We start from the raw sequence: 25249 nt of genomic DNA on the forward strand, positions 1-25249 counted from the left end.
GCACAGGGCAGGACCCCGGGGATGGAGGGAAGTACAGGCCACGGCCAAGTGGGAGAACAATGCCCAGGACACTACAGGCCTCAAGAATGCACCCGACCCCAGAGGGAGGCCCGGCCGTGGCTCACCGAATCTCATGCAGCTTCACGATCTCATTGGTGACCACCACAAGGACCAAGGAGAGGCAGCCCAGGAGCCACGTCAGCAGAGGCACGTCCTCCAGGCCAAAGTGGACTTGGCTGTCCCTGTGCGTCCACAGCTGCAAGTCCACTGCTGTCTGGACCACCTGCCCCAGGAGGCTGCAGGGAGAGGCGGCGGCCCGCATGAGCCTGGGTCTTCTTGCTTCCTTCCTTGCTTTTCTCAGTTCGAGCAGCTAAAGGAAGGCAGCACTCCACCTCTGGCTTAACTCCTGGAAGCAGGACTTTGAAGCACAGTCCTGCCAAAGCCCCCACCCCTGCCCCCGCCCCATCCACAGATACTCACACCACAGGCACCGTCACGGCCCACCAGAGGTTTGTCAAGGGGCTCTTTCTCCACAGGGGCTTGGTGCGATGCACATGGGTGATAGAAATGAAGACTGGAGAAAACAGGGTCAGTGGGGGGCATCAGATGTCCTGCCACCACCGGAGGCCCTGCCCACAGGGCACCCCACCAGCCACCACTGCCCCCTCCCTGGGAGCCCCTCACCTGTGTGCAGGACGATCAGGGCGGCCGTGAGCTTCTGAGCCGTCAGCAGCCCATTGGCAAAATCATCAAACCAGGCCGGAGCTGTGTCAGCATGGCTGCCAAAGCAAGGGGTGGACTCAGCGCCCCCTGGGCCCCAGGAAAGTGGGCAGGCAGAGGTGTAGGCGGAGGGGTAGGGTCAGGACCCACCTGGGCAGCATGATGGAAGAGCAGTTGGTGAGGTTGCGGGCTCGGGAGCTGTCACAGAAGCTCTGCAGCGTGAAGCCAAAGCAGATGAGGCACGAGCTGATGGTGAGGCTGAATTTGAGCAAGAAGCAGAGGAGGAAGTAGTGCTGGGTCTGCAGAAAGAAGGGAGGCCTGTCACTCCCACGGCGGCAGCCTCTCTGGCACCGGGCTCAGCAGCCTCTTCAGGAAACGGGCAGACCCAGGGCAAGAGGATCCTTCTCAGCTCTGTACCACCACCTCCCTTTTGGTTCAGGGGAGAACTCAGGGGAGTTCTGATGGAAGCCTCTCTCTCCCCGAAGGCTCGGCCCCCTCCACACCCACAGTCCTCAGGAAAAGCCCAGGCTCACAGGACTCCCCGTTGCTTACCTTCTTAGGAATGGACTGAAGGTTCTTTCCTGTGGCCATAGACATGATGGAACTGTGGGGCGGCTTCCCCAACAGAGAGATGCTGAAAAGGAGGGACTTGGTGAAGGGTGGTGGCTGTGACCCTCTGTCCCCCGATTCCCACTTGGGAAGAAGCCTTTGGGGAATTTTAGGAATGAGGACAGGTCTGAGGGGAGATGTGACAAGACAAAGGAGAGCACCCCCACCCCGCCCCAGGGCCTCCTGTGCCAGGGGACATGAGCACTGAGCAGAACCTGGGCTCCTGAGGCTGCTCGGTGACATCCCAGCCCTGCCTGCCTGGATATGGATGGGCAGCATGACCCTCACCTGAGCAGAGGGTAGCAAAAGCAGGACAGCCACAGGATGTCGGTGGTGCTCAGCAGCGGTGGCAGCTGAACCAGGCAAGAGAGGAACTAGACCAGGAAAGCCCAGGAAGCAGGATTAGATTCTGGCAAACTTGCCCTGTGCCCAGATGGCCAGAGGAGCTAGGGCCGCAGGGGCCACTTCTGCCAATGGGGTCATCTCAAGTCCAGGGGTTCCAGAGGCTAGGGGCCCTCTAGGCTGTGCTGCATCTCCCAGCCTGCCACCTCAGACTTTCAGCCAGCCCTTGAGTGGAGAAGCAGGGAGGGATGGGCAATGCCCGTGCAGACCCCACCTCACCTGGATGACCACGAGAGTCAGCTGGCACTGCAGCAGGAAGAGGAAGCACTTGCGAATGCCGTAGGTGGCGTGCCGAGCCTAGGGACCAGGAGGGACAGATTGTGGCCGGGCCTACAGCCGACAAATCTTAGCCCAGAGCCAGATGCCCCAGATGCTCCTGCTAGGAAAGGGTGGGGGCAAATAAAACTGCCTGGAAAAGCCTCTCTTGGAGGGCAGTCAGCCCTTGGGGGCCCAGATGGATCCCGTGTCACCATTCCCCACTCTGCAGGCTCCCCATCCCTGCCCCCTCCACCTGCTTGAGCCCCTACCTGCTCAATGAGCCGGATGATGCTTATGGTCTCCTCTTGGCGAAAGGTCAGGGAGCAGGGCAGGCTGTTGAGCTGCCCTGAGAGCTGGAGGGGAGAAAGGCCATCCGAGGCCTGGGCCATGCTGGTGCTGGTGGCGTAGCCAAAGGTCTCCCAGGAGCAGCGGGATGGGTACAGAGGATCCAGGGCAATGCTGCTCAGTGCAAGGGGAAAGCACACCCATGAGCTACACTCTGTGAAGACCCCACCTCCCATGGGACTAGGCAAGCACCTGTCGCCTCTCCTCTCATCGTGCCCAGGCCCCTCATTCCCAGCCATAGCATGATCAGCCATGAAATATGCCCCAGCCTCATGCAAGCCCCCAATCTGGGGCATCACCCTGACCTGATATCACTCTGGAGGAAAAGGCAACTGTTCCTCAGGTTGGCAGAGCTGCCCAGGCAGCAGGTCACCTCCCCATATTCCTGCATGATCTTGATCATCTCACACATGGCTGAGGGGGCAGAGTCGGGGGGCACAAGAGTCAGGCAGGTGGAGCCCTGTGTGAGGCTCCGAGCAGAGACCCACAGGGCAACAGAACAGGAGACAGGGGAAGGGAGCCCCTCTTTGGGACAGTCCTCCCCTCATCCCAGAATATGAATGTCAAGTGACTGACAGTCACTTCTGAGCCCTAGAATGGGTCACCCACAGTTCCCGCCCCCTATGTTCCCTGGCTCATCCCAGCTCAGGTTTGTTCTGCTCCCAGCATGGTACATCATCTCCTGCGGAGCCCGCCAGGTGCCCGGGTCTCCTCGGTCGCCATGGCCACAGTACTCACTCTCAGGGGTACAGTCGGTGAACAGGGGTACTAGCAGGGGCACGTTGTCAATGTTCTGCAGGTGGGGGCGCACCTGGTGGATGCCGCGCGGCAGCTTGGCCTGGAGGAAGCACAGATGTCAGTAGCCTCAGGCTGGGGAGGTGGTCCCTGCCCCCCTTCTCTGGACCAGTCATTGGACTACTTCGGGAGACAAAGGGGTGCAGACCGTGCCATCATACCCGGTTGCAGTCCTCCAGGAAGCTGGGGAGGTCGCTGTCCGTAGGCTGGAAGCTAATGAGGTCTGAGTGACCCTCCTCCTCCATTAAGAGGAGTCCTTCCGCATCATCTCGGGACACTGTGGGGATGAAACCCTGTCCTTCACCTTGGAGTCAGCCTTCTTTTTTTTTGTTTTGTTTGTTTGTTTGTTTGTTTGTTTAATATTTTATTTATTCATGAGAGACACAGAGAAAGAGGCAGAGACACAGGCAGAGGGAGAAGCGGGCTCCCTATGGGGAGCCCGATGTGGGACTCAATCCCAGGACCCTGGGATCATGCCCTGAGCTGAAGTCAGATGCTCAATCACTGAGCCACCCAGGTGTCCCTGGAGTCAGCCTTCTAAGGGCTGTTCCTTGCCCGGAAGAAAGCAAAGAACCTTCTGCTTCCAGGTCTCCTCTCCTCCACTGTCAACTGTTGTTACCACAGGGAGACCAGAGCCATTTTTCAAGGGAATGTACTTATTAGGAGGGATCAATGGAGGCTCTTTCTAGCTATACCTCTAAGGAAGGGGAGCCATCCACAACCCCCTTGACCCCACCGCAAACCTGTGCCATTACCCTGATTCAGGTCATCATGCAGGGAGCCGGCATGGCTAGGGCTGGAAGGCGGGATCTCAGAGCCAGGCATGTCACCATTAGGCGTGAGGGAGATGTGACAGTTCCAGCCTGTCTCCAGGCCCATCTTTTCTGCAAACACCTGCAAAAGGCAGATGGCAATGAACAGATGGTCCCATGCACCCATGGGCGAAAGGGTCCGTGGAGGCAGAGGGGGATGTCTCTCCCCACCTTGCTTTTGAGCTCGTCCTCCAAAGAGAAGTAGACAAAGCGGATGCAGGCATTGACCAGCCCGTCGATGAGGCGCACAATGTCCAGCCGGGCCTGGTACTGAGAGGACACCATGCCCATGAAGATCTGGCCACTCAGGGCCTGCATGCAGTCTTCCTTCTCCAGCACCTCCCCGATCCCTTCTTCAGGTAGGCATGAGGCACAAAGCCCGGCCGGGACACCCAGGAACCAGCAGATTCCAGGAGGCAGCCCAGGCCACACACACAGATGCCACACCCAAGTCAATGAGCATGTGGGCCCCGGGGGACCACACACAGCCACGCGCGCACAAACACACAGCCAAGACGCACAAAGGAACCAACAGACACAGGAGAAAAGACAATGAAAGGTACTCATCAGTCAGGTGATGATGCTAAGAAGTAACAATAGAGCCCAGCCCTGGTCCAGGGCTAGCGGGCTGCCCTCACTCTCAGCAACGGCCTCAATTCATGGTCTTTTGGGCCATAAGACCCTGTGAGTCTGTCTGTTGGGTGGAATGGGGAGGGGTGGAATGGGGAGGGGTGGGGTGGTTCTGAGTCCCTCTGTCCCAGCAGGTTTGTAACCAGGCCTTTTATCTGATCAAATAAGGCTAATGTTCTATAAATACAGCTGCTTTATAACTTTCAGAGATAGCTCTTTGCTATCCCACCGGAGGGTCACGAGAAACCTGTGAGAAGGGCAGAGCAGGCACCTAGTTACCCATGAGAAGGCTAAGGGACTTGTCCACATTGCCAGACAACAGGTGCCATCTTGACGCTCCAGGGCCAGTGCTATGCCCACCGTTCCTTCTACTATGACGGATTCTGTGGCCCTCCAGAAGCCCTCCCCTGTAGGGCCCCCAACGGGACAGGCGTGCACAATACCGTCAGAGCTCCAGCTGTTGCGGCGCGTGCTCAGCTTGAGGGGGATGGTGCTGGGCAGCTCACACATGGTGAAGATGCTGCTCTGGCCAGGCGCCTGCACCAGCTCGATGCACTTGCCATTGAGCTGAGAGGACAGGGCACAGCTCATGGGCTTATAGGCGAAGGCAGAGCAGTAACCAGACAGGCAGGCTCGCTGGTAAAAATCCAGTACTTTCTTTCTACCAGAGAAGCAGGGAAGAAGTGAGGCGAGTGGTCCTGAGATGCCCCCAGGCCTGTGAGCCAGGCAGGCAGACGGCCAGGGCTGTGTGCCACCAGCACGAGGGGTGTGCTTGCTTCCTCACCCACCTGTCAGAACCGGAAAGCGGATAGATATCCGCCCCATCCCAGAAGTCTGTACAGGCCTCTAAGACCACGTCGGCTGTGCCATGAGACAGCATCTGTTCTGTGCCTGGGGTGGGGAGGGGGAGGACGAGGCCGAATGTTAGTGCCTGCCACTGCTGCCTCTCACTCCTGCCTCAGCTACCACCCTGCTGTCCTCGAGAAGGGTGCCAGGGAGCCCCTGGGGAATAGAATACCCCAGGTCTATGTGGGCTTGCCACCCTTTAGACGGTCCCCAACCCCTGCGGCCACCACCATCCCAGCACCAGTCCCCAAATCCAATCCCTGCCACATCTGAGGAAGACTAGGAAGCAGTCTAGGGCTCATCTGCCCAGGCCCCCCTAAAAAGGGACACCTAAAAGCAGCCCCGCCCTGCCAAGCTCCAGGAAAATCTGGCCTAATGCCGGCCAAGTGCGGAAGGCTCACTCGTGGTGGTGTCCTTGATGAAGAGACTAATCATATGGCTGAGGGGGGGACGCCGCTTGGTGACACAGGAGAGCCTCCCCAGTGAGGTCTCCTTCACCATCTCAGCACTGGGGAGGCGGTAGAGTGCAAGGTGGTTCTCCTGCTTGAAGAGCTCCTTGGCCCCGGGGGTGAAGCCTGCAGGGGGAGGGATGCCAACTTGGAGTGTCTGGGGGGAAGCGCACAGCACCTGGACCTCCCTCTCTTGCAGGGACAGACAACCCCAGTCAGGCTGGGCTGGTTCCCTCCCCCTATTCATCCCACCATTGGCTATGTCCCCAGACTAGGAAGCACTGTGGAACAGCGCCCAGTTAAAGGGGGTGGTCAGAAGCTGAAAGGGCTGACAGTGCGCTTCACGGGCACCAGCCTGCTTGGGGTCAGTGGCGGGCACAGCATGGCCACCCACCCTGCCAGCGTACCTATGAGTCGGGCGAGCTCGCAGAGGCCCCAGGGCACATGCACGGGCAGGACGGCGCTGTGGCTCTCCTGTAGGGCGATGTTGCACAGATGGTCCGAGAACCGGCACAGACGCTCAGTGACGCTGGCGTTACACAGGTTCAGCAGCACGTTGAGACCCAGGGGCTTCAGGGAGGTGAGGTGGAGCTGCCAGTTGGAGTCATCGAACTGGATGCAGGAGGGGTTCTGCTGGTCCTGTGACAGGCTCAGCATCTCCAAGTGGTAGTCACACACAAAGTCTTCTGCTTCATAGGGCTCGCCCTCCAGCCCGGGCTGGGTGTCAGGGAAATGTGGCAGGTGGGGAGGGGAGCCTCAGACTGGGAGGGTTCCGGGGTGGCCCCGGAAGAAGGCACCCCCTTCCCAGTGAGCAGCATGCTCATGCCCACGCTCTCCTCATCCCTCCCCAAAATCCTCTCCCTGTCCTTGCTGGACTTTGGCTTCTCCTAGGATCGATGCCCAGCAATGGTGGTACCTAAGAAAAGGATGCCCAGAGCAAGGAGGCAACAACAAAAGATCTCTTTCAGACGGGGTTGGGAGTGTATTTTAGAGGGAGCCACCAGCTTTCTGTATTTAGGTTATGATGAGAAGGAAGGGCCTTGCCCCAACCAGTTACCACCTGTAAGACCCAGAAATGGAGAAAGGGCCTACTTCTGGAAAGGCCCCAGGCCCTGGATGAGGTCTCAGGAGGCCAAGCCTGGAGGCCTGAGCATGGAGGCCACGACATCTCAGGATGGGCTGCACCCCTTGACCCCTGTGGCAGGGAGGCCAGGACACCCTGTGGCTGCTCTCCCCTTTCCTCTCACCTTGCCAGGCTCTTCTTCACCGCCCTCCGTGTCCCTGCTGAAGCTCACGTTGGAGCCAGATGGGTGTTTGTTGCGGCCGTGTGCTTTGTGGTGAGAGTAGAATTCAGGGGGCTTGGGACCGTCACCAGGCCAGTCGCCACGTTCCTGCTCATTGGAAAGGTGCAGGGTAGTGTTCAGGGAACCGGCCAGGAGGGCATCTCGCTCGTGGGGCTGAGAAGAACAAGGAACACAGGCCTCGGACCAGGGTCCCGCTGGCTGCCATGGACCGGGGAGACGGGGCAGGTATGTCCTCTCCCTGCCTGCTGTGGTGGCTCTGCCTGAACTGCCCAGAAGCAGATCCTAACGGTGCCTGAGCCTTCCTTCTCCCTCCCAGCCTTGCCCTCCCTGAGGCCACTGGCCGGGCCCAGAGCTGGGTCCCCGGGAGCCGGCCGTACCTCCTCCTCTACCTCGGGATGGCAGAAGGAGCGGGTGGACAGGTCATCTGTTAGGTCCTCATGGCTGCTGTGTGGGGGCTCCACTTTCCCACTAAAGAACAGCACAGTCTCTGGGCTGGGGTTGGGCCATGACAGGATCCCCTGTTTGTCCACACAGCACAGGACCTGGAGGGAGAGATGGGGATCAGAAAGAGGGCTTGGCATCCTCCAACCCATCAGGGTCCACTCCAGCGGCAGACAGGCACCCGGACACAGCCAGGCAGCAGGCCAGCTGAGGCGGGGGTCCTCCCTCAGGGCCCCCCTCACCGTGACGGAGCCCAAGCTGTGCAGCAGGCTGGAGCTATGGCTCAGAGTCGGTGATGTCCCTTGGATCACCCGCAGGAAGTGGCCCCAAATGCATCGTAGCATTTCCTGGTGGGAGAGACAAAGTCCATGTTATTTCCCTAGAGATAGCCTCTGGGGCCGCCAGAGGAAACTGTCCGGGGATACCAGGAAGTTGGGGTGGAGAGGCATTTGTCTAGGCAGAGCACATTGCCCACATGAGACAGGAGGCTCCAAGGCCATGGGGTAGGGGAGGAGCCCCAGGGTTCCAGAAGGGGCAGCCAGCTTGAGGGAGCTCAGGCTGGTGGCTCTGGAGGCCTGGGGCAGACGGTGTCCCAGGTGAGTGTACCTGAGAGGAGACGGCTTCTGTATAGCTGCTGAGAGTATCCTCTGAGAACTTGGCCAGCTGTGCAGAGAAGAGGGCGCCAGCTCAGGGAGGCACCCTCACATAGGCCTCCAAGATGCAAGGGTGGGTGCCCCACCCCCGCAAGGCTCCTGACGCCTTTGGTTTAAGGACACCTGGGCAGTCCCCGAACCCCCGCATCTGAATGCCAGGATGGATGCTTGCCTGCCTCCCAGGGCCTAGCCTGGGGGCCCTTCCGCATGCAGAGTTGCCCAGGGCTTGCTCGTGTACTGGGCCCAGAGTGGGGCTGGACCTCTGTACCTGTTCACTGGGGCACAGCCAACACCTTTTTGCTCCTGATTTTTGTTTTTTTTTGTACTGTCCCCAAGATGCCTTGGAAGAACCTACCAGGGAGCTGGGAGAGGCCTTGCTCATCTGGGCCAGGACTCGAGCTTCTCCACAGGCGGTTGCCAGAACCCAGAGGACTGGAAAGAGCAGGGGAAGGATGGGCAGGACGCCATTCACCTGAGAAAGCACGAACCACACTGAAGGCACCCAAAGAGCTGCTGGCCTGGGAAGAGGGAGGGACAGAAGGGCTTCCCCAGCCCTAAAGCCATCCCCTTAATAGAATGGGACAACTTTCCAGAATGGGAAGAAAAGGGAAGCAGGCATTCCTAAGCTGGAGCTGGAGGGACCCCTGGGCTACAGACAGGGAGGGACAGCCAGGGCATCATGAGGGGACCCAGCCTCTAAGGAAAGAGCAAAGCACAGCAGAGGGGGAAGGGCAGAGGTTACCTGTAGCTGGAGGAGGGTGTACTGCCAGGATGTGACGCCAGGAGCGTTCAGCATGAAGCGCAGGGCATTGGTGATAAGGAAGCCAGCCTTTTGGGAACAGCAGAAGTGCAGCCCTATTAGCTCCCCACCCAGAGAAGGACCTAGGCTCTAAGGCTCCCTTTCCTCTGCCCACTCACACCCACCCCCACAACCCCAGCACTGGCCATCTCACTCTGGACCACCCCCATCTTCCCTCACACGCTCACCTGAATCTGGCCCTGAGGCTCCCCCATTTCCTGGCCCTCTCCCCTGCCCCGCGAGGCCCGCCTCACGCACCAGGACCACAGGCACGGCGTAGTGCAACATCACCGACTGCACCGTGAACCTCTCGTTGTCCAGGGCAGTGACTGGGCGGGACAGGGCCATGTCCAGGCACCATCTGCAGAAAGGGGTGACCCTTTAGTTGGGCAAGCTCTTAGCGGGGGAGGCCAGAAACACGCACGTGCACTGGGCATCCCTGAGTCAGGCAATCTCTCCTATTCCCGGGCCCCAGCAAGTGGCCCCTGAGAGAGGGGTCTGGAGCAGCCTCCTGAGCTGTCCCCTCAGAGTTCCCACAGGGAGAGGAACAATCACCCAGTCTAGTAATTTTCATGAGATGCTAAAATGAAGAACCCACAGAGGTGCCTACCCTAAAGGGGCCTCAGTAGAAACCAGGCTATCTCCTTGTCACCCTGCCCTCGGCTCATGGAGGCACTCGGGAAGAGCACCCAGGGGCCAGAAGGAAGGCAGGGCAGCGACCCTACCTGATATTGTCAATCACTGGGGTCTCGAGGACGCGGAACAACCGGTGCTGCTGGGGATTCTGTGGCCCTTTCTTTACTTCTCCCCGGGGGGAAGGGGGTGGAGAAAAAGGAGGAAACAGGTCTCCCGGCTCTAAGACAATGTGTTCATCATCCTACCAGAGAGTAAGGGGAGGAGGGTGAGGGCAATGAACAGGTTCAATCGGAAGCCACTCTCTCTTGACAATTCCAGCCAAGTGGGGACATCTCATTGGGTTTGAGACCATCAGTTAGCACAGAGTCAGCTGGTGGGGCGTGGGGTGGGAGGCGGTTGCTGTGGAACTAGATTCCTAGCAGCTTAAAGGTCAGAGAAAAGAAAGAACAGGACAAGGAGAAGGACATTCCAGATCTTCTCCATTCTTCCAGAGCTCTTGCCAAGGAGCCTGTGTGCTGGCCAGGAAGCTTCAGGATTTAGCCCTGGGACCCTCCCCCCATTGCCTGTAGATGCTCCCACAGCATTTTCAGGGAAGGAGAAAAGCCTCGAGCTACCTTGATCCCCCTCAGAGAGGCAAATGATTCCTGGCCAGGCCTCAGGGCTATGATGTCTCCTTCTACTAACAGGCTAACTGGCAGGTTGACCAGATGTCCATCTCTGTAGGCCCAGTGTAGAGACCAGGATGGCGCAAAGGGCATGTGGAGGTCTGGGTACATAGTGTCGGGCCACTTGATCTCCTTGCCATCCCTGAGTGCATCTGAGAAGGGAAAAAAGGAAACCATCTCACCCACAGCTCCACACATCAGCCATGCAGCACACACCATGAAGCTCTGTGTGCTTTCCTTCCTTCCCCAGAAGGCTTGCAGCAACCCGCACCATTCATCCCAACACCACCCCTCTCTCAAGGTCACCTCCCCGTGAAGCCTTCCCCACCGGGCCAGCCCAGGCACCGCTACCTCCTCTGAACACCTGAAGCTCATATTCTTTGTACCCTAATTCCATTCAAACACATTTCACAAGCGCTGCTGAGGGCTTTGAGAGGGTGCAAAGGTCAAAGGTAAAGATAATACAACCCCTGCCCTCGAGGAGCCGCAACCGAAAAGAGAGATGTATGTGGGCAGATAATACACATCAAGGCAAACACATGCTCAGAGCGTTAGGAAAGAGCCCGGAGCTGCAGGAGATAGCTGATGGGATCAGAGGCGGCTTCGAGGGGAAAGGGAGCACTTAGGATGGGTCGTGAAGGATGGGCAGGATCCGTCAGCTGGAGCTGAGGGAGGGAGAAGCACGCCAGATGGGGACAGCAGGGCAAAGGCCTGACAGAAGCAGGGAAGTCTGTGCAGTGACTTTAGCACCAGGGAGGAGTTTTGGGGTGAGGATGATGGCAAGAGAACAAGCTGGAGAGGGAGGCTGGAGGCTGACTCAGAGGTTCTGGGCTGCTTTGATGAGCAAGAGGGAGCCATTGATGGTTACTGAGCAAGAGACTAGGCTCTCGGAAAGCAGGGCCCATCTTTCTTGGTCACTGTTATACTTTCCCGTGCCTGGCACGTGGCTACAACTAACTGATCGTTTCAGAATGAAGCAACCCCTTCTCACCCTAGCTGCCTGGTCGGGTTAGAGAAAGGTCTCAGACACTGAGTGTTTCTCTTATGAGACCACAGGCCCTTGGAAAGCAGGAGCCACCATCTCTCAGAAGAGCCTATTTTTCCCAATCCATAGCTGGGGCTTAATAACCACCACCTGAACCAAAGGACAAGCAGAAATCTGACTGAGCAACTCCCTTCTTCAGGAACACAGCTGCTCCGTTGGGGCTCCCGGTTCCGGGCACCCAACCCTGACTCTTGTGGGTTTTAGACTTCTCTGGCCCATCTTCCTACCTGCTAGCCCCACACCACCAGACAGGACAGCCTTGGAAGAGAAAATCTCAACTGTCCTCCTGCCAAGAGAGGGTCTTCTCTGCTAGCCTCCCATCATTAGTGAGCCTGCAAGCTGACCAGGCCTCCGTCAGCCACCCTGCATGCCACACTCGGGCCACTGGCTGCATTGGCCTAGCTGTCCCTGCTCTCACTGTCCTTGCTCAAAAGAGGGCAGGGCAGCCTCCTAATGCTCTTGGTGCCAAGAGCCCCCAGAACACTGACCATTGGCAACGCCGTTGTGCTGGGCTCCAGGCTGGGACTCAGGAGGAGAGCTTGTAGGGCTGACACATCATAGGGTACCTTTTCCCACCCACCATGCTTGGCCCTTGGCCTCACCTTGGATTTGGTCAATGATCCCTCGGAGCCTCCGCTCTACCTCCTTACGCTTCAGCCGATCTTGCCGCCCAATGAGGAGGAGGTTGAGAAGCAGCAAGAGGAACAGCGCTGAGGCATTCACCAGCTCCACCCCACGGCTGGTGGAAAGAGGTAAGGGGCTAGTAGCAGGGAGAGGGGCTCCCTGACCCAGCTGACCCAAGGCACCCCACCCCAGTCCCTTTTGAAAAGAGTGTCTTGCTTGGGTGCTGATGGCAGCCAGCAGGGAACTGAGAACCCCTCACCACTCAGTAACCCACTGTGACTGTGGGGGGGCGGGGCCAGTCCCCGTGGGGCATTCCCAGGCAGGAGGCTGAGGCAGGAGGGGTGGACCAGCACCCCCAGGATGAGAGGCGGGAGGAAGGTTACCTGCCCGCTGGCTGGCTCCCATGACAGCCGAGCAGCAGCAGCACAGCCAGCAGCATGAGTGAGGCTCCAGGCCAGTGGAAGCAGGAGCAGCGGTTACTGTGGTGCAGGAAGCTGCTTCTCCACAGCTCCTGCGGAGGGGCAGTGGGGAGTGAGGGGCCCGTGGAAGGAGCTAGGAGGCAGCATCCTGCTGGAATCTGGCCGCCTTCCTCCCACACCCGCCTGGCCTGGCCCAGGGCTGCCTCTGTCTTCTCGCTTTGCTCTCGGCTGGGGTCCAGCCGCTTGGGCTCCTGCAGCAAGTGGGGCCAGGAAATCACTCCCCAGGCAGCCCCAGCTTCCTTCTGATTTTTATAGGGAAGCTTCAGTGGGGTCACACCACACAGCATGAGCACAGCTTCCGGGCCCGCGCTTGGGCCTCCCACGTCTGTCTGCCCATCCCACCCTGGCTCTGGCTTCCCAGGGAAGAAGCTTCACCTTCCATGTGAGACATTTCTTCCGCTCCTTCAGGTGTCCCTCCAGCACCGCCTCCAGCTGCTCCTTCAGGATGCTGAGGGCCTTCCGGGTAGACAGGCCCAGGGCCAAGGGTGGCTCGCCCTGGGGGGAAGCAGGGGGCACTCAGCATCGCCCTGGAGGCCCCAGGTCACTGCACAGAGAGGCCCTCTGTTGCAGGCCAGGTCATGGCCTTGTCATCCCACCCCATGAAACCTCCCCTCCTCTTCCTCCACCAGCTCCAACCTCGACCCTCGGGGCATTTGCTTAAATCTCCACCGTGTTAAAAGTCCCCTACTCCTCAAGGCCAAGCTTAAAACAGAAACAGACACACAACCTTCTCTACTCAGTGTTTCCGAACACCTTCCAAGGCCACAGCATCTCCTGGTCCCATGCACTACTCTTGCCCCCTCACCTCTCCATCTACCTCTGCTGCCATCAGTGCATTTCACGGGCCAAAAAATAGTGGGGCTTTTTTTTTTTTTTTTAAGTGAGGAAAGGAGAACTAACAAGGAGAAAATAGTTCTTCATTATTGCTATGTAAAAACATTAAGGAAAAAACCACCAGAGGCACCTGGATGGCTCAGTGGTTTAAGTGTCTGCCTTTGGCTCAGGGCATGATCCTGGAGTCCTGGGATTAAATCCTGCACTGGGCTCCCCGCAGGAAGCCTGCTTCTCCCTCTGCCTATATCTCTGCCTCTCTGTGTCTCTCATAAATAAATAAATAAAATCTTAAAAAAAAAAAAAAAAAAACCACCAAATACTGTTTCCACCATTTCACAGAAGGGAGCACATTGTGATACTCCAGCATCAGGAAGGACACAATATCTCAGACAAGGGATAGGTGCTCCCAGGAAAGCACCTGTGACACCGTACTCTCTGGTCACCAGGGGTGGTGGAACAGGGCATGGATTGGGTGGTCCTGGGCGGCGCTGGGGACCACCCACACTGTCCTGTGCGAGCCCACCCTGGCCTCTCCTTACTGGCAGCCCCACTCCTGGGCTTTACCTCTGTCTTCTTCTGACTGGCTCTTCTTTTCCCTCTACCCTACAGACTATCCCTCAGACATCTTCCAGGACAACCTCAGCCACCACCGTGGAGTCACCCACTGCCACCAAGCTTACAACTCCTGAAGTTTACCTCCAGGCCTGACCACTGCCCTGAATTCTGACCTGTTTACTCAATGGCTGCCTTGTGGTTTCATAGGCCCCCAGGAGTGGATTCATCCAAAACCCTGGAATGTGGCCCTCCAGGCTGGACATCGTGGCTCCTGCGGTGATCACCTCCCCCTCCCACTCCTCAGTCTCTACCTCTTCCAAACCAACTGCAACATCCAGCCAGAGCAGCGTGCATGTCACATCAACTGACCCCTGCTTATCTTTCCAATCGAGCCCAGACTCCAGAGCAGGACCTGTGATCCGCCAGCTTCTCCAGCCTCCTCGCCTGCATTTCCTCCATTCCTGCTGCAAGCCGTGCTCTTCTAGCTCATGTGCAAGGACCTCTATGTGTTTTCCTGCCCAGGAACATGCTCCCGGCCCCAGACACCTCTTACTTATTACCCTTCAAGCCTCAGCTCAAACGTCATCCGCTCTGGGAAATTTTCCCAAAACCAAGGGCTGCACTTACAGGGAGAGGTTTGTATTTCAAGAGCACCCTGGGCAACCTGGCTCCCGGTCTGCATTGTGGAGAACCGTCATTATAGATTTACTTGTCTGGCTCTCCCACCAGACTGCCAGTTCCTTGAAAACAGGTACTGAATTCTTCTATCTCCACATCCCTCCGACCAGCTGCTGAGACAGTGCCTGGCACACAGCAGTGGCTCCACAACCACCGGCTGAAGGAATGAAAGAATGAGCACGCACATATCTTCCGTGGTCCCAGTGACATGTTAATCAGGAGCTGTCAACCTGGGATCTATAACAGAAACACCTGGAGTTCCCAAAGGTCCAGGTCTCACCCCAAACTGACCGAATCCAGACTTCTGTAGGTGAGGCCGATGCACACACTGAATCTGATACATAGATCCCTAGGTTGGGGGTCCTGGCAAAAAGAACATCCCCCATGCCCACCCCCCACCACCGCCCCCTGGGAAAAGAGTGCTGGCAAGCTGGGCCATCCCAAGATCTCTGAGGCGAGCTCCCACCAGAAAAGGTTCCTGAGCAAGAGGAGCAAAGCCCTAGACTTGGGGCCCCAAGAAAGGGGCTAGGGTATCTACTGAGTCCTGACTAAGGGTGGCTGAGCTGGTGGCGCCCTGGCTACTCCAGCTCATTGCCCTCCCCTACTCTCCCAGTGCTTTCCCTGGGGCCTGCCCTGGCTTTGCCTACTGACATTCCAGATTTCCTCCTCCATGCCTGTCTGCATATCCACCGCCCTCCTTGGCAACCTTGCCCCTCACAGGACACACATCTCTACAACTAGAAGGGACAGGGACAGTATCCCCTGACTGCAGATCTCCCCCGCCCCTCCGCAGTAGGATGCACCTGAGTGGAGCCCCCACCCTGGCTCATTGCCAGCTATCTCGGCCTGAAGGATGAGGATGGGCTCCAGGGTGAGCCTGGCCCCAAGACTTCCCAGATCCCATGCCTAAATCTCCCCTAATCCCTGCTCTCCATGCTGGCTTTGGGGGATTATGAAGATAAGAGCTGCTTCTTCCCAGAGGGGATAACTGGTTATTTCAGCTCAAGAAGATATGGCCCTCTGGGCAAATGGCCTATACCCCAGCATGGTTAAATACTCTACTCCAGAGCATCTACCTCCCTCTGGCAGAGACCCTGGGGCCTTCCTGAGAAGCCATGGCCCAGGACAGATGAATGTCAGGGAAGGCTAAGATCTGCACATCTGCCTCCCTGATTCCTCACATGGAAGGAAAGAAAGTCTCCTGCATGAGGGGAGGAAGAAAGGAGAAGAGGCCTTCTCACGTCTCAGGGGCTGGCCTGGGGGGTGACACCTGTTCCACCCAACCTAGGGAAGAAAAGGATTTGCAAGACACAGCCACTGCACATGGGGCCTCCCACACTGTGCCTCCCCACCGCCCCCTTCTCTCTTAGGCTCCACTTTGGGAACCCTCTTTCCACCGGGGGAGATGTGAAGGTTCCAGAGTTGGATTTGCCTGGGCCAGGCCTCCAGAAATGCTCCAGTGAGAAAACGTCCTGGAGGGAGGGAAAGGCTGGCCCGCATTGGTGGAAAGGTTGCCGGCCAAACAGACAAGAGACAGAGATTGGGCAGGAGAGAGGGAGGGCCGGATAAACCTCAGGGGCTGCAGGTCACGAGGGAAGCTGCAGCATCTGGGATGCTGACCATGTTCGAAAGACAGGCAAAGGCTGAAAGGAGCAGCCAGGGAACCAGGGTGATGCCCCCCTTCTAGTGAGGCCTTTAGACTTTGGACATTAGTGACTCCCCTCTGTGCGTCTCGTGGCCGTCCTGACATCCGCTGCCTCATTCCAGGTGCCCCCCTCTCCACAACCCAGAAATGGATTTACTCTTCCTCTCTGAACCCAGGTTCCTAGAACCTGCACACGACTGCTCTCCAGGTGTGGGAGGTATGGGCCAGAGGGTAGCAGATGCTCCTGGGGCCGGGCCAGCAGAGGCCTGCAGAGCTGACTGTGTGCGTCTGCCCACGCATGTTGTGTCTGGCCAGGAACACCAACCCCAGACCGGCGATTAAAGACAGCGAAGCAGAGGGAAAATAGCCACTCTGTAATCACACGCCTCCTGGAGAAAAATGCCTGCCCATACAGGCAGGCCCTGGGGCAAGGACACAGCCTTCTGGGCCAGCCGGCTCTCCGTGGCCCCAGGCACACTTCTTCAGCTGCCTCCGCCCCTCACGCACACCTCACCCTGTCTCTGGCAGGTAGGCAGGCAGGAGGGTACCAGTTACCGGTAAAATCACGGTTTCTCCTGTTATGCTCCCCCCCCCACACACACACCCGGTCCCCTGCAACGTGAGAGCCAAAGATGAGGAACTTGGTGGAACTTCAGCATTTTCAAAGGAAATGAAGAAAGCACCATGGGCGAGAGGGCTCTGCTGGCCTTTCTCAAAACACAAGTTAGGCTGAGCACCAATGGAGAGACCGTGCAAGGATGCGTGTGGTTGGTTTGGGAGGGACCCAACTCTTACACATGCCATCTGAAGGTCTGCTTTTCCTGTCTACAGGGCCAAGAAGGGTGAGAAAAAACTGCCCCAGCCTTAAGTACCCAGAGGGAGTGAGAGATTCTTCATGCTTCCCAGATGGTCCAAATCTCCCACCCATCCCACTGCCAGACACCTCCCAAGATGTTCCTGGGGTGAGGAGTGAGAGCTAAGTGCAAGCTCTACAGCAGAGGGGAGGCAGGAGCCTGCATCTCCACTTACACCAATGCTTTGCAGGTATAACAATGCTCAGGCTCAACTGAACCCAGCAAAGTAACTTGAGGTGCTAGGAAGCCCAGGCCCAGGAGATGCTGGCCACAAATGCCCATCATGAGCTGGGCTTCTCCTCCATCAAAGAGGGACACTGAGTGGGGGGGGCAGCGGTGCCTGGGTGGCTCGGTCAATTAAGACTCCAACTCTTGATTTCGGCTCAGGTCATGATCAGAGGGTCATGGGACTGAGCCCTGAGACAGGCTCCATGCTCAGCACGGAGTCTGCTTGTCCCTCTTTCTCTGCTTTCCCACCCCCAGCTCTTTCTCTTTCTCTCTCTCTCTCTCAAATAAATTAATTAGGGGCACCTAAGTGGCTCAGTCAGTTAAACATCTACCTTCAGATCAGGTTGTGATCCTGGGGTCCTGGGATCGAGCCCAATGTCAGGCTCCCTGCTCAGTGGGGAGCCTGCTTCTCCCTCTCCCTCTGCCTGCTGCTCCCCATGCTTGTGCTCTCTCGCTCTCTCTCTCTGTCAAATAAATAAATAAAAATCTTTAAAACAAATCTTTTTTTTTTTTTTTAAAGGGGACACTGGGAGGGCATGGGGATTGAGAGCAGCAGAAGGGTAGGGAAAGAACTCGGTCAAATCAGAACTACAAAAAATCCACTACTGAACAGGACCAGCTCTGTGGGGGCTGATGCTGTGCATCTGGGTCAGTCTAATGTGCTTTCCAGAGCCAACACCCCTAAGCTGCACCACTTTGGTCAGGTTTCCCAGGTAGCCCAGATCCAAAAGCACCTGGCCCCCCAGCCCCGGTCCTTTCAGGACCCCTCATAGGTTCTATCCCCACAGCAGTTGTTTACCTTCCCACTCCACCTGCTTGGGGAGCAACAATCAGTTCCCATAGGCTCAGGTAGATAGGTTACGAACTTAGCCCATGACCCCTAGCCCTGATAATAGCCAATAGTTAATCGGAGCTGGCTGGCCCCGGAACCAGGTCCCCACCATCCCAGCTTTCTTGGTCAGTGCAGGTGGGGAGGGGACCCAAAGCTGGACTCCACGTCATGCCTAAGTCACTGAAGCTGGGTCTTTTTTAGTAGCCATGATAAATCTCTTCTTAGCTTGGCTAGACACAAATTGAGTCTTTTTTCAGCGAGGCAAATCAAAGCCTCAAGCTTCTTCCTCTTCCGGCCTCCTGCTGACCTTGGCACTTCCACCCATCTTCTTCTTCTTGCAGCCTCCCAGACTGAGGAACAAATCAGCCGGGCCCTGGTTCCTCCCAACTCAACAACGCATGTGGTCCAGCAAAAAACAAAAACCCTTCCTAGCCCCAAGGAGGGTTGACATCCAGGCCCAGGGCTTCCTGTTACCCCCAGGTCCCAGCATAACTCAACAGGATGCCCCACTGGGACGCTCAGCTCCAGTCTTGCTCTGGGTGACTTGGGAGCCTGGATGGCAGCTCCCTAGACACACGGGCATTGGGATTCCCATTCTTAGCCTTCTTCAATCCTAGCTACCTCATAATCTGAGCTGCCTCCGGTGCAGCACCCATTTTCAAGACTTGTGGCAATTACTATGCCACAAAAGCCTTGCACACAAAGCAGAGAACAAGGCGTTTGCAACAGAAATATAAAACCAAGTTAGCATACTCACTTTGGTGCATTTGCCCTGAAGGGGCATCCATAGCTCTGTCTGCTTAAAGAGCATGTGGTAGAGCCTGAGCCACAAGGAGTCAACTACAGAACTTCCAACACCACCCTCAAGGAGAGAGGAGTAGAGGCAGGAACAGAGAGAGAGAGAAAGGGTGAGAGGAGAGAAAAAGAGGGGAGTGGGCTGGGGAGCGTGGGAGCGAGGAGCCGGAGCCTGTGCCGCAGAGGATCCGTGCAGAGTGAAGCTTCAGTCTGCTGATTAATTCAGCCTATTTCCAGTCACGCTGCAGATTTAGGGAGGGAGGAGGAGGCAGTGCAGCAATGGAGCTGTGGGAGGGAGGGAGAGGCAGAGGGAGGGAGGAGCCCGGTTGAGAGGAGAAAGTTTGTAGATGCTTTGCCAGATGCCCAGGAGCTTGGCCCAGTGATCAGAGGCCACCGAGGGGTGAGCAGGGGGGCGGCTGCAGCCAACAAGGTGTGCTTACGTACTGGTGGAGAGGCTGTGCTGAGCCGGCTGCTGGAGCCCGAGGGCTCTCTCCCCAGACCACCCCTCCTTGGCCCCAAGTCACTGGGCAAGGTGGGGGCCTGCCATCCACAAGAGCTTCCCCCAAATCACTCAGAGACTCCCAGTATGGAGCCATGCCAACAATAGCTCTTCCCACAGTTGTAGCTGCAGGAAGGAGGGGAGGGGGGACTTGCCAGTTATTAATAGCAGCACATCCAGCGTGGAAGGGGGAAAGACTGGCAACTGAGAAGCCTGGAGCAGTGACTTCTAGGAGGCAGAGCAGGGGACTGGAAGCCAGCAGAAGAATCCAGTGGAAGAGTCCAGAGAAAGAGGGAAGAGCCAGCAAACAGGAAGGGCTTCTGAGGATTCCAATACCTTCGACCTAACACCTTCCCACTAGATAGCAGGGGTTTGGGGGTACTCCCAACAGCAGAGCTCAGCCAGCAGCTGATAAACACGCAGTCACATTTAGACATACCTGCCAAAGAGCTTCTGGGACAGGAGCCCCCTGCAGACACAGGGCCTTAACTCCCACCCAGGGACCTATGATTCCAGGAGCAGCAAGCAGAGCCTGAGCATTGATCGCTCCGGGACTCTGAATTTGACACACAGGCAGCTCCCTGCACAGACCCCCAAAAGGCCCTGGGAGTAAACCGGAAACATCTCAGCCTATGTCCAGGCCACTCTTAGGAAGGGGCTGCAAAACCCCAAGGGAGAGGAAGCAGCCAACAGGTCCAATAACTAGAGAGTGCAGGCTAGACCCTGAGCACTCCTCTCCAGGGCCCTGTTTCCCAGACAACACCGACAACACCATCTCTACCATCTCCACCATTGCCAGCTGCAAGGAGGGGGAGAGAGAGAGCCTCAGCTGAGTTCAAGCCAGCCTCTCCTCTCCCCCTTCTGAAGCACAGCTCCTTGTCCTCCCACCCCACCCCTGCCAAATCCAGATCTGAACGGGAGCAGAAAAGGAGGGGCCATGACGTCCAGAAGTTAAGGGTAGGAGGTCTCCCTGAGGAGGAGTCAGCTACACATTGGGCTGCAGCCTTAGCAGACCAAGGAGAGACCAAGTGTCCCCCTGTCCCCTGCTCCCAGGACACACTTCCCTCTCACTCCCAACCAAGGCCCTGCTCTGTGAGGGCCATAGCTAAGCAAACATTCTCCCTCCTGTGTGACAGGCCCTAGAAAGAGCAGCTCACGGGGCCTAACCCAGGGCTCCGCAGGACTTCCATCCTGTCCCCTTCTTACACATGAAAAGTGGAGCACTGCACCTAAGAAACAAGTCCAGACATTCACCACTACAGCCTGTCCACCACAGGGGACTGGCGACCGAGGAAAGGAGGTTCGGATGGGACACGGAGGACTGGTAGGTCATGAAGGGGTGGGGGAGCAGAAAAGCAGCCAGCAATAGCCAAGCTGATCCTGGGCTACCGCCAGGGAATGCCAGGCCCCTCTTGATCAACTTCCGCCACCCAGCTCTCTGCATTCCCACGCCCTCCACCCTCTCAGAAGCCCTGAACGTTGGAGGTCACTGGGGTAATCTTTAGAAACCACGTATACAACTCACAAGCCACTTCCAGTAGAACCTCTGTCCAGTTCTATTTCTTCAGTGCTTATACTATTATTTCCTCAGCTGGATCACAAGCCTCTCCAAACTGGAGGGGGGTGACCCCGCCAGAGCCTAGAGCTCCACCAACCCCAAGTAGGTATTCCATGAATACGGCTGACAATGTTTCTAGTTCAGAACTCATCTCTCCAGAAAGACAAAGAGGATAAAGAAAAATCCTGTAGGCAGAACGGCCCCTGAGAGTGATCCCTCCCAAGCCCTGGAGTGTTCTTGCTCAGGCTTGAGAGAGAAGCCAGCCCGCTGGCTCACAGAACTTTGTTTCCCCGGCTTGCTAGGAAGCAGTGTTTCAGCAACAGGTTGGAACCAGAGGACAATGCTGTCAGCCTCACCCCGGCTGGCCACCACATCACACAACCGCAAAGCTTCTGGGGGCTGCCCCCCGTCACTGAACAATGCACGGCTCTTGTAATTGGATGTGGTGGCCTTGCATTCAGGCTAGGGACAAAGTAAACGTAGCTTTCCCTCTGTGCAATCGTGCATAGGATGGGACACCTACAGAGCAGCCAGGGGCATCTGTAACCAGGAGGCTGCACACAGCTGCTCCAGGTTCAGGCCCATAAGCCTGATCCACAGCTGGCCCAGAGGCATGTGAAGCCTGGAGCTGAATGAGCCAGCGGGCAGGCAGGCACCACCAGGGACCCAGCGTGTGGACCCACTGCTCCTTCTCCAAACCTTCCAAGATCTCTTTGACAGGAAAATTGCCGTCCTTAAGTTCAAACTGATAAATATTCACCAAGCCCTTGCTGCGCGCCAGGCTCTCCACTAGGAAGGAGCCAGGGACACTGGGATAGAGTGGGATGGGCAGATTGTTTCAATTCAGCGTGGTGGGCACAGTGGTGGAGGTACTACTATGAATCCTGGAAGGAGGGACTTCTGGAGGGGGAAGGAGGACTTATCAGGAGAAGGTGATGGGGCTTGAAATAAAGAAGAGTAGGAGTTTGTCAGGAAAAAAAAAGAGCCTAAATGTGGACAGCGTACCCAAACCCTAAAGCATGCAGAATGACAAGTGGTAAAGGCAAAGTAGGGGAGGCTAGGGAACCAGGGACAACGGGCAGCAGTGGGATGACGGTGAACTTTGCCCGTCACATTCAGTGTTTCAGCAGGTGGCGTGGAGCTACTGCAGACTCTTAAGCAGAGGTGACAAAAGCCAGCTCTGCATTTTGGACACCTTTCTCTTACAGCAAGTGGGGAAAGGAGATGAGAGAAAGGGGACCTATAGGATGCTGTGCCAGAAGTCCAGGCAAGAGACAGAAGGACCTCCCCTGGGGCAGTCTTCGTCACAGGGGAAGGATACTCCGATTGCCAACAAATCCACTGCCTATCGAAGGCAGTATACAGAGGCTGGGAGGTGTACCTGCATCAGGCTGGGAGGAGGGGGCCGACCTTGCCGGTGCCTGGGCCTCCTGGCTCCTTGCCTCCAGCTGGTTATGCAGCTGTGTTTGGAGTCTGACTGAGGAGCTCTTCCCTAACCACAGAGAGGGTGCCCAACAGTACTCAACATGGCTCAGCAGGTTGGGGCAGAGCCCTAGCAAAGAGCAAACAAATGAAATTACACACCCCTGGGCAAGAGGTGGAAGACTGGCTCAGAGCCAACCCAAATCAGAAACCTGCTCCCAGGCCGGCATGCTAACTGGTCCCCACCCTCTGGTCTGTGCTCCCAGCTCCCTGAGTGCTTCCCAGCCCAGTAATAGCACTGTCTCAGGGGGGACCGCCATCCCACACCCAAATCCTGAGAGCCAAAGCCCCCTCTCTCACTTTTGGTTTAAAGCCCCCAAAAGAGGAACTCCCAGGCCAATGCAAGTAGGGAGAGTCCAACAGAGACACATAGATAATACCCATCAGGTCACAAACGTGGCCTACCGTGCGCTTCTCCTTCACATCCATGGGCCCAGAGTACTGCAGGCATGCCCAGATGAATGCGGTCACCCCCAAAAGGAAGGCTCCTCCCCGGCATGTACAAGGACCAGTGACTCTGTCACTGTCACAGCATCTGGCAAGAAGGAAGGGAGAGACCCCATCAGTCCAGGGTGCTGCATGGGCAGCTAGTGAGAAACAGGATGGTATATACACAACAGAGAGGCTCGTGGAAAAGACTGGAACCCTGGACGCCCGGGCCCAGCCAGCCCTGTCCTGGCAGCACAGTTTCCCCAGGTATCTAGCTGTGGGTGGATTGCACCCTGAGGCTGGGAAGGAGAAGGCAGCACAGGGCTCGCTGGAAGTCCGAAGCTTCCCCTCTATGAACCCTCATTTTCGGACGCACGCTATATGTTGCTCCATGTGCACTCTGGCTCACTGACTTGCAGCAAGCAGGAGAAACCTTGGCTTCTCAGCTTTTTTAAAAAATAAAGACTAGGGGCACCTGGGTAACTCTGGTTGGACGTCTGTCTTTGGCTCAGGGCATAATCCCAGATCAATCGATTATTTGATTCGATCATCGAATCCCGTGTCAGGCTCCCCGCAGGGAGCCTGCTTCTCCCTCTGCCTATGTCTCTGCCTCTCTCTGTGTGTCTCTCATGAATAAATGAATAAAATATAAAGACTAGGGGTGCCCATCTGGCTCAGGTGTATATTCGAGCCCCACATTGGGTGTGGAGATGACTTAAATAAATAAAAACTTAAAAAAAAAAGTAGAGATTAGGAAAAACAATGAATTGATTAATTTTAAAAATAAAGAAAGGTTAGCATTAAGGTAAACTGGAACCCACCCACATGTACCCACAAACATGCCCACATGCACATGCCCACACACATGTGCCCGCACATGCACACCCAGACACATATGCCCACACACACACATGCCCACATGCCATACAGCTGAGCTTCTTATGTGCTTTGCTGACAGGGCAGTGCTCCACAGGCACCTGGGCAGATACCTACCGGGATGGGTGATCCAATCTGACAACCATCTGGAAAATGAAGACTAGTCCTATCTCCCCACACAACCCCTGATCCTCACCCACCCATCCTGGCAACCAACACACTTTAATAATTTCACACTGGGGAGTGTTTGGGTAGAGTGCCACTGAGTAATCTGGTTCGGTGCCCGGTGACTACTTGTGGAGAAAGCATTAACCTGCTGACTAGGGCAGTTCTTTCTGGGGCCTATAGCAAAGCCTCATGGAGTAGAGCTTGTCAGAAGCCCAGAAGAATTGATCCAGAAAAGAGCTGTCTAGAAACAATAAAAAAAGCTGCACCCAGAGAGCCCACCCAGGAGGCCTCAGCTCTGCAGCCACCAACTCCACTCCAAAACCCCGTGTGATTCCTTGCAAGGTGGCACTAGTGCTGACCTGACAGGCCTGTGCTTCCACGTCTCTCCCTACCCCTGCCCTTTGCAACCAAGGCTTTCAGAGCTGAGTGAGCTAGCCCCAGAGGGTCAGAGACAGATGGTGACACTGGAAGCAGCCTCTCAATGCAGTGACATTTGGTCTTTGGCAGCCAACTGAAATGGGATCCTGAGAGGTTGAATCCATGTCTCCCCAAGGCTGCTCTGACTCACACAGCCCAGTCCCTGTTTACAAGTACAGCTCAAGGTCCCCATGCACCCCATCCCAGCAGGGCCTGGATGAGGTAGTTGCCACACAGGGCAAGGCACCAGAAGCCAGATGGGGATTGTGCTTGGCTCCTTCTGCCAACACAACAGGAGTGAAATAACTCTGCGGCCAGCTGGAACCACAGCATTCAGAGAGGGCAGCCAGGAGCAGGACATTTTTCTAAGAGTCTCTGTTTTCCCATCACTCTATATGTGGGATTCTGGGAAAGAACAGTCCTCACTGTCTAATCTGAAACCAGCAGCTAGATCCTTAAAGGGCCAGTTCTACCTCTGGTCCGTTGTGAAAAAACGCACAGGCTTCGAAGCCACATACCCCTGGTTCAAATCCTGGCTCTAACATGTAACAAGCGCCAAGTGCCCTCGGCAAATTACTTGTCTCTCTGAGCTTCAGTATCCTCGTTCATAGAAAGATGCCTATTCTGGGATCCCTGGGTGGCGCAGCAGTTTAGCGCCTGCCTTTGGCCCGGGGCGCGATCCTGGAGACCCGGGATCGAATCCCACATCAGGCTCCCAGTGCATGGAGCCTGCTTCTCCCTCTGCCTGTGTCTCTGCCTCTCTCTGTGTGTGACTATCATAAATAAATAAAAATTAATAATAAAATAAAATTTTTAAAAAGATGCCTATTTCACAAAGAAGCAACAAGAATTACATAAAATATTATATGCAGAGGGTCTAGTACTGT

At 56.5% G+C, this 25249-nt stretch overlaps 1 protein-coding gene across 30 annotated transcripts in view; it reads right to left on the bottom strand.

Annotated features, from left to right (window-relative positions):
• TMEM94 (transmembrane protein 94) overlaps nt 1-25249 on the bottom strand; it is a 36313-nt gene that overhangs the window by 1234 nt on the left and 9830 nt on the right. For 3 of the 30 annotated variants that reach the window (XM_072746629.1, XM_072746630.1, XM_072746631.1), the window contains 30 exons: nt 22878-23007; nt 12888-13007; nt 12417-12544; nt 12012-12148; nt 10314-10516; nt 9789-9940; nt 9322-9424; nt 9007-9093; nt 8620-8736; nt 8218-8274; nt 7854-7958; nt 7548-7712; nt 7114-7323; nt 6274-6583; nt 5819-5992; nt 5360-5462; nt 5015-5232; nt 4113-4291; nt 3885-4023; nt 3291-3406; nt 3073-3172; nt 2640-2748; nt 2259-2448; nt 1951-2028; nt 1618-1703; nt 1273-1354; nt 871-1019; nt 685-779; nt 481-574; nt 126-296 (listed from right to left, as the gene is read on the bottom strand). In XM_072746629.1, the coding sequence (XP_072602730.1) occupies nt 126-296; nt 481-574; nt 685-779; nt 871-1019; nt 1273-1354; nt 1618-1703; nt 1951-2028; nt 2259-2448; nt 2640-2748; nt 3073-3172; nt 3291-3406; nt 3885-4023; nt 4113-4291; nt 5015-5232; nt 5360-5462; nt 5819-5992; nt 6274-6583; nt 7114-7323; nt 7548-7712; nt 7854-7958; nt 8218-8274; nt 8620-8736; nt 9007-9093; nt 9322-9424; nt 9789-9940; nt 10314-10516; nt 12012-12148; nt 12417-12544; nt 12888-13007; nt 22878-22901 (4001 nt within the window). In that variant the 5' untranslated portion in view covers nt 22902-23007. Of the gene's footprint in view, nt 1-125; nt 297-480; nt 575-684; nt 780-870; nt 1020-1272; nt 1355-1617; nt 1704-1950; nt 2029-2258; nt 2449-2639; nt 2749-3072; nt 3173-3290; nt 3407-3884; nt 4024-4112; nt 4295-5014; nt 5233-5359; nt 5463-5818; nt 5993-6273; nt 6584-7113; nt 7324-7547; nt 7713-7853; nt 7959-8217; nt 8275-8619; nt 8737-9006; nt 9094-9321; nt 9425-9788; nt 9941-10313; nt 10517-12011; nt 12149-12416; nt 12545-12887; nt 13008-17638; nt 17771-18895; nt 19517-22877; nt 23008-25249 lie in introns of those variants that run through there. The other 27 variants (XM_025999738.2, XM_072746627.1, XM_072746628.1 and 24 more) reach the window with 23 other exon arrangements.

The sequence above is a fragment of the Vulpes vulpes genome, chromosome 2 (assembly GCF_048418805.1).
Source record: "Vulpes vulpes isolate BD-2025 chromosome 2, VulVul3, whole genome shotgun sequence".
Lineage (NCBI taxonomy): Eukaryota > Metazoa > Chordata > Mammalia > Carnivora > Canidae > Vulpes > Vulpes vulpes.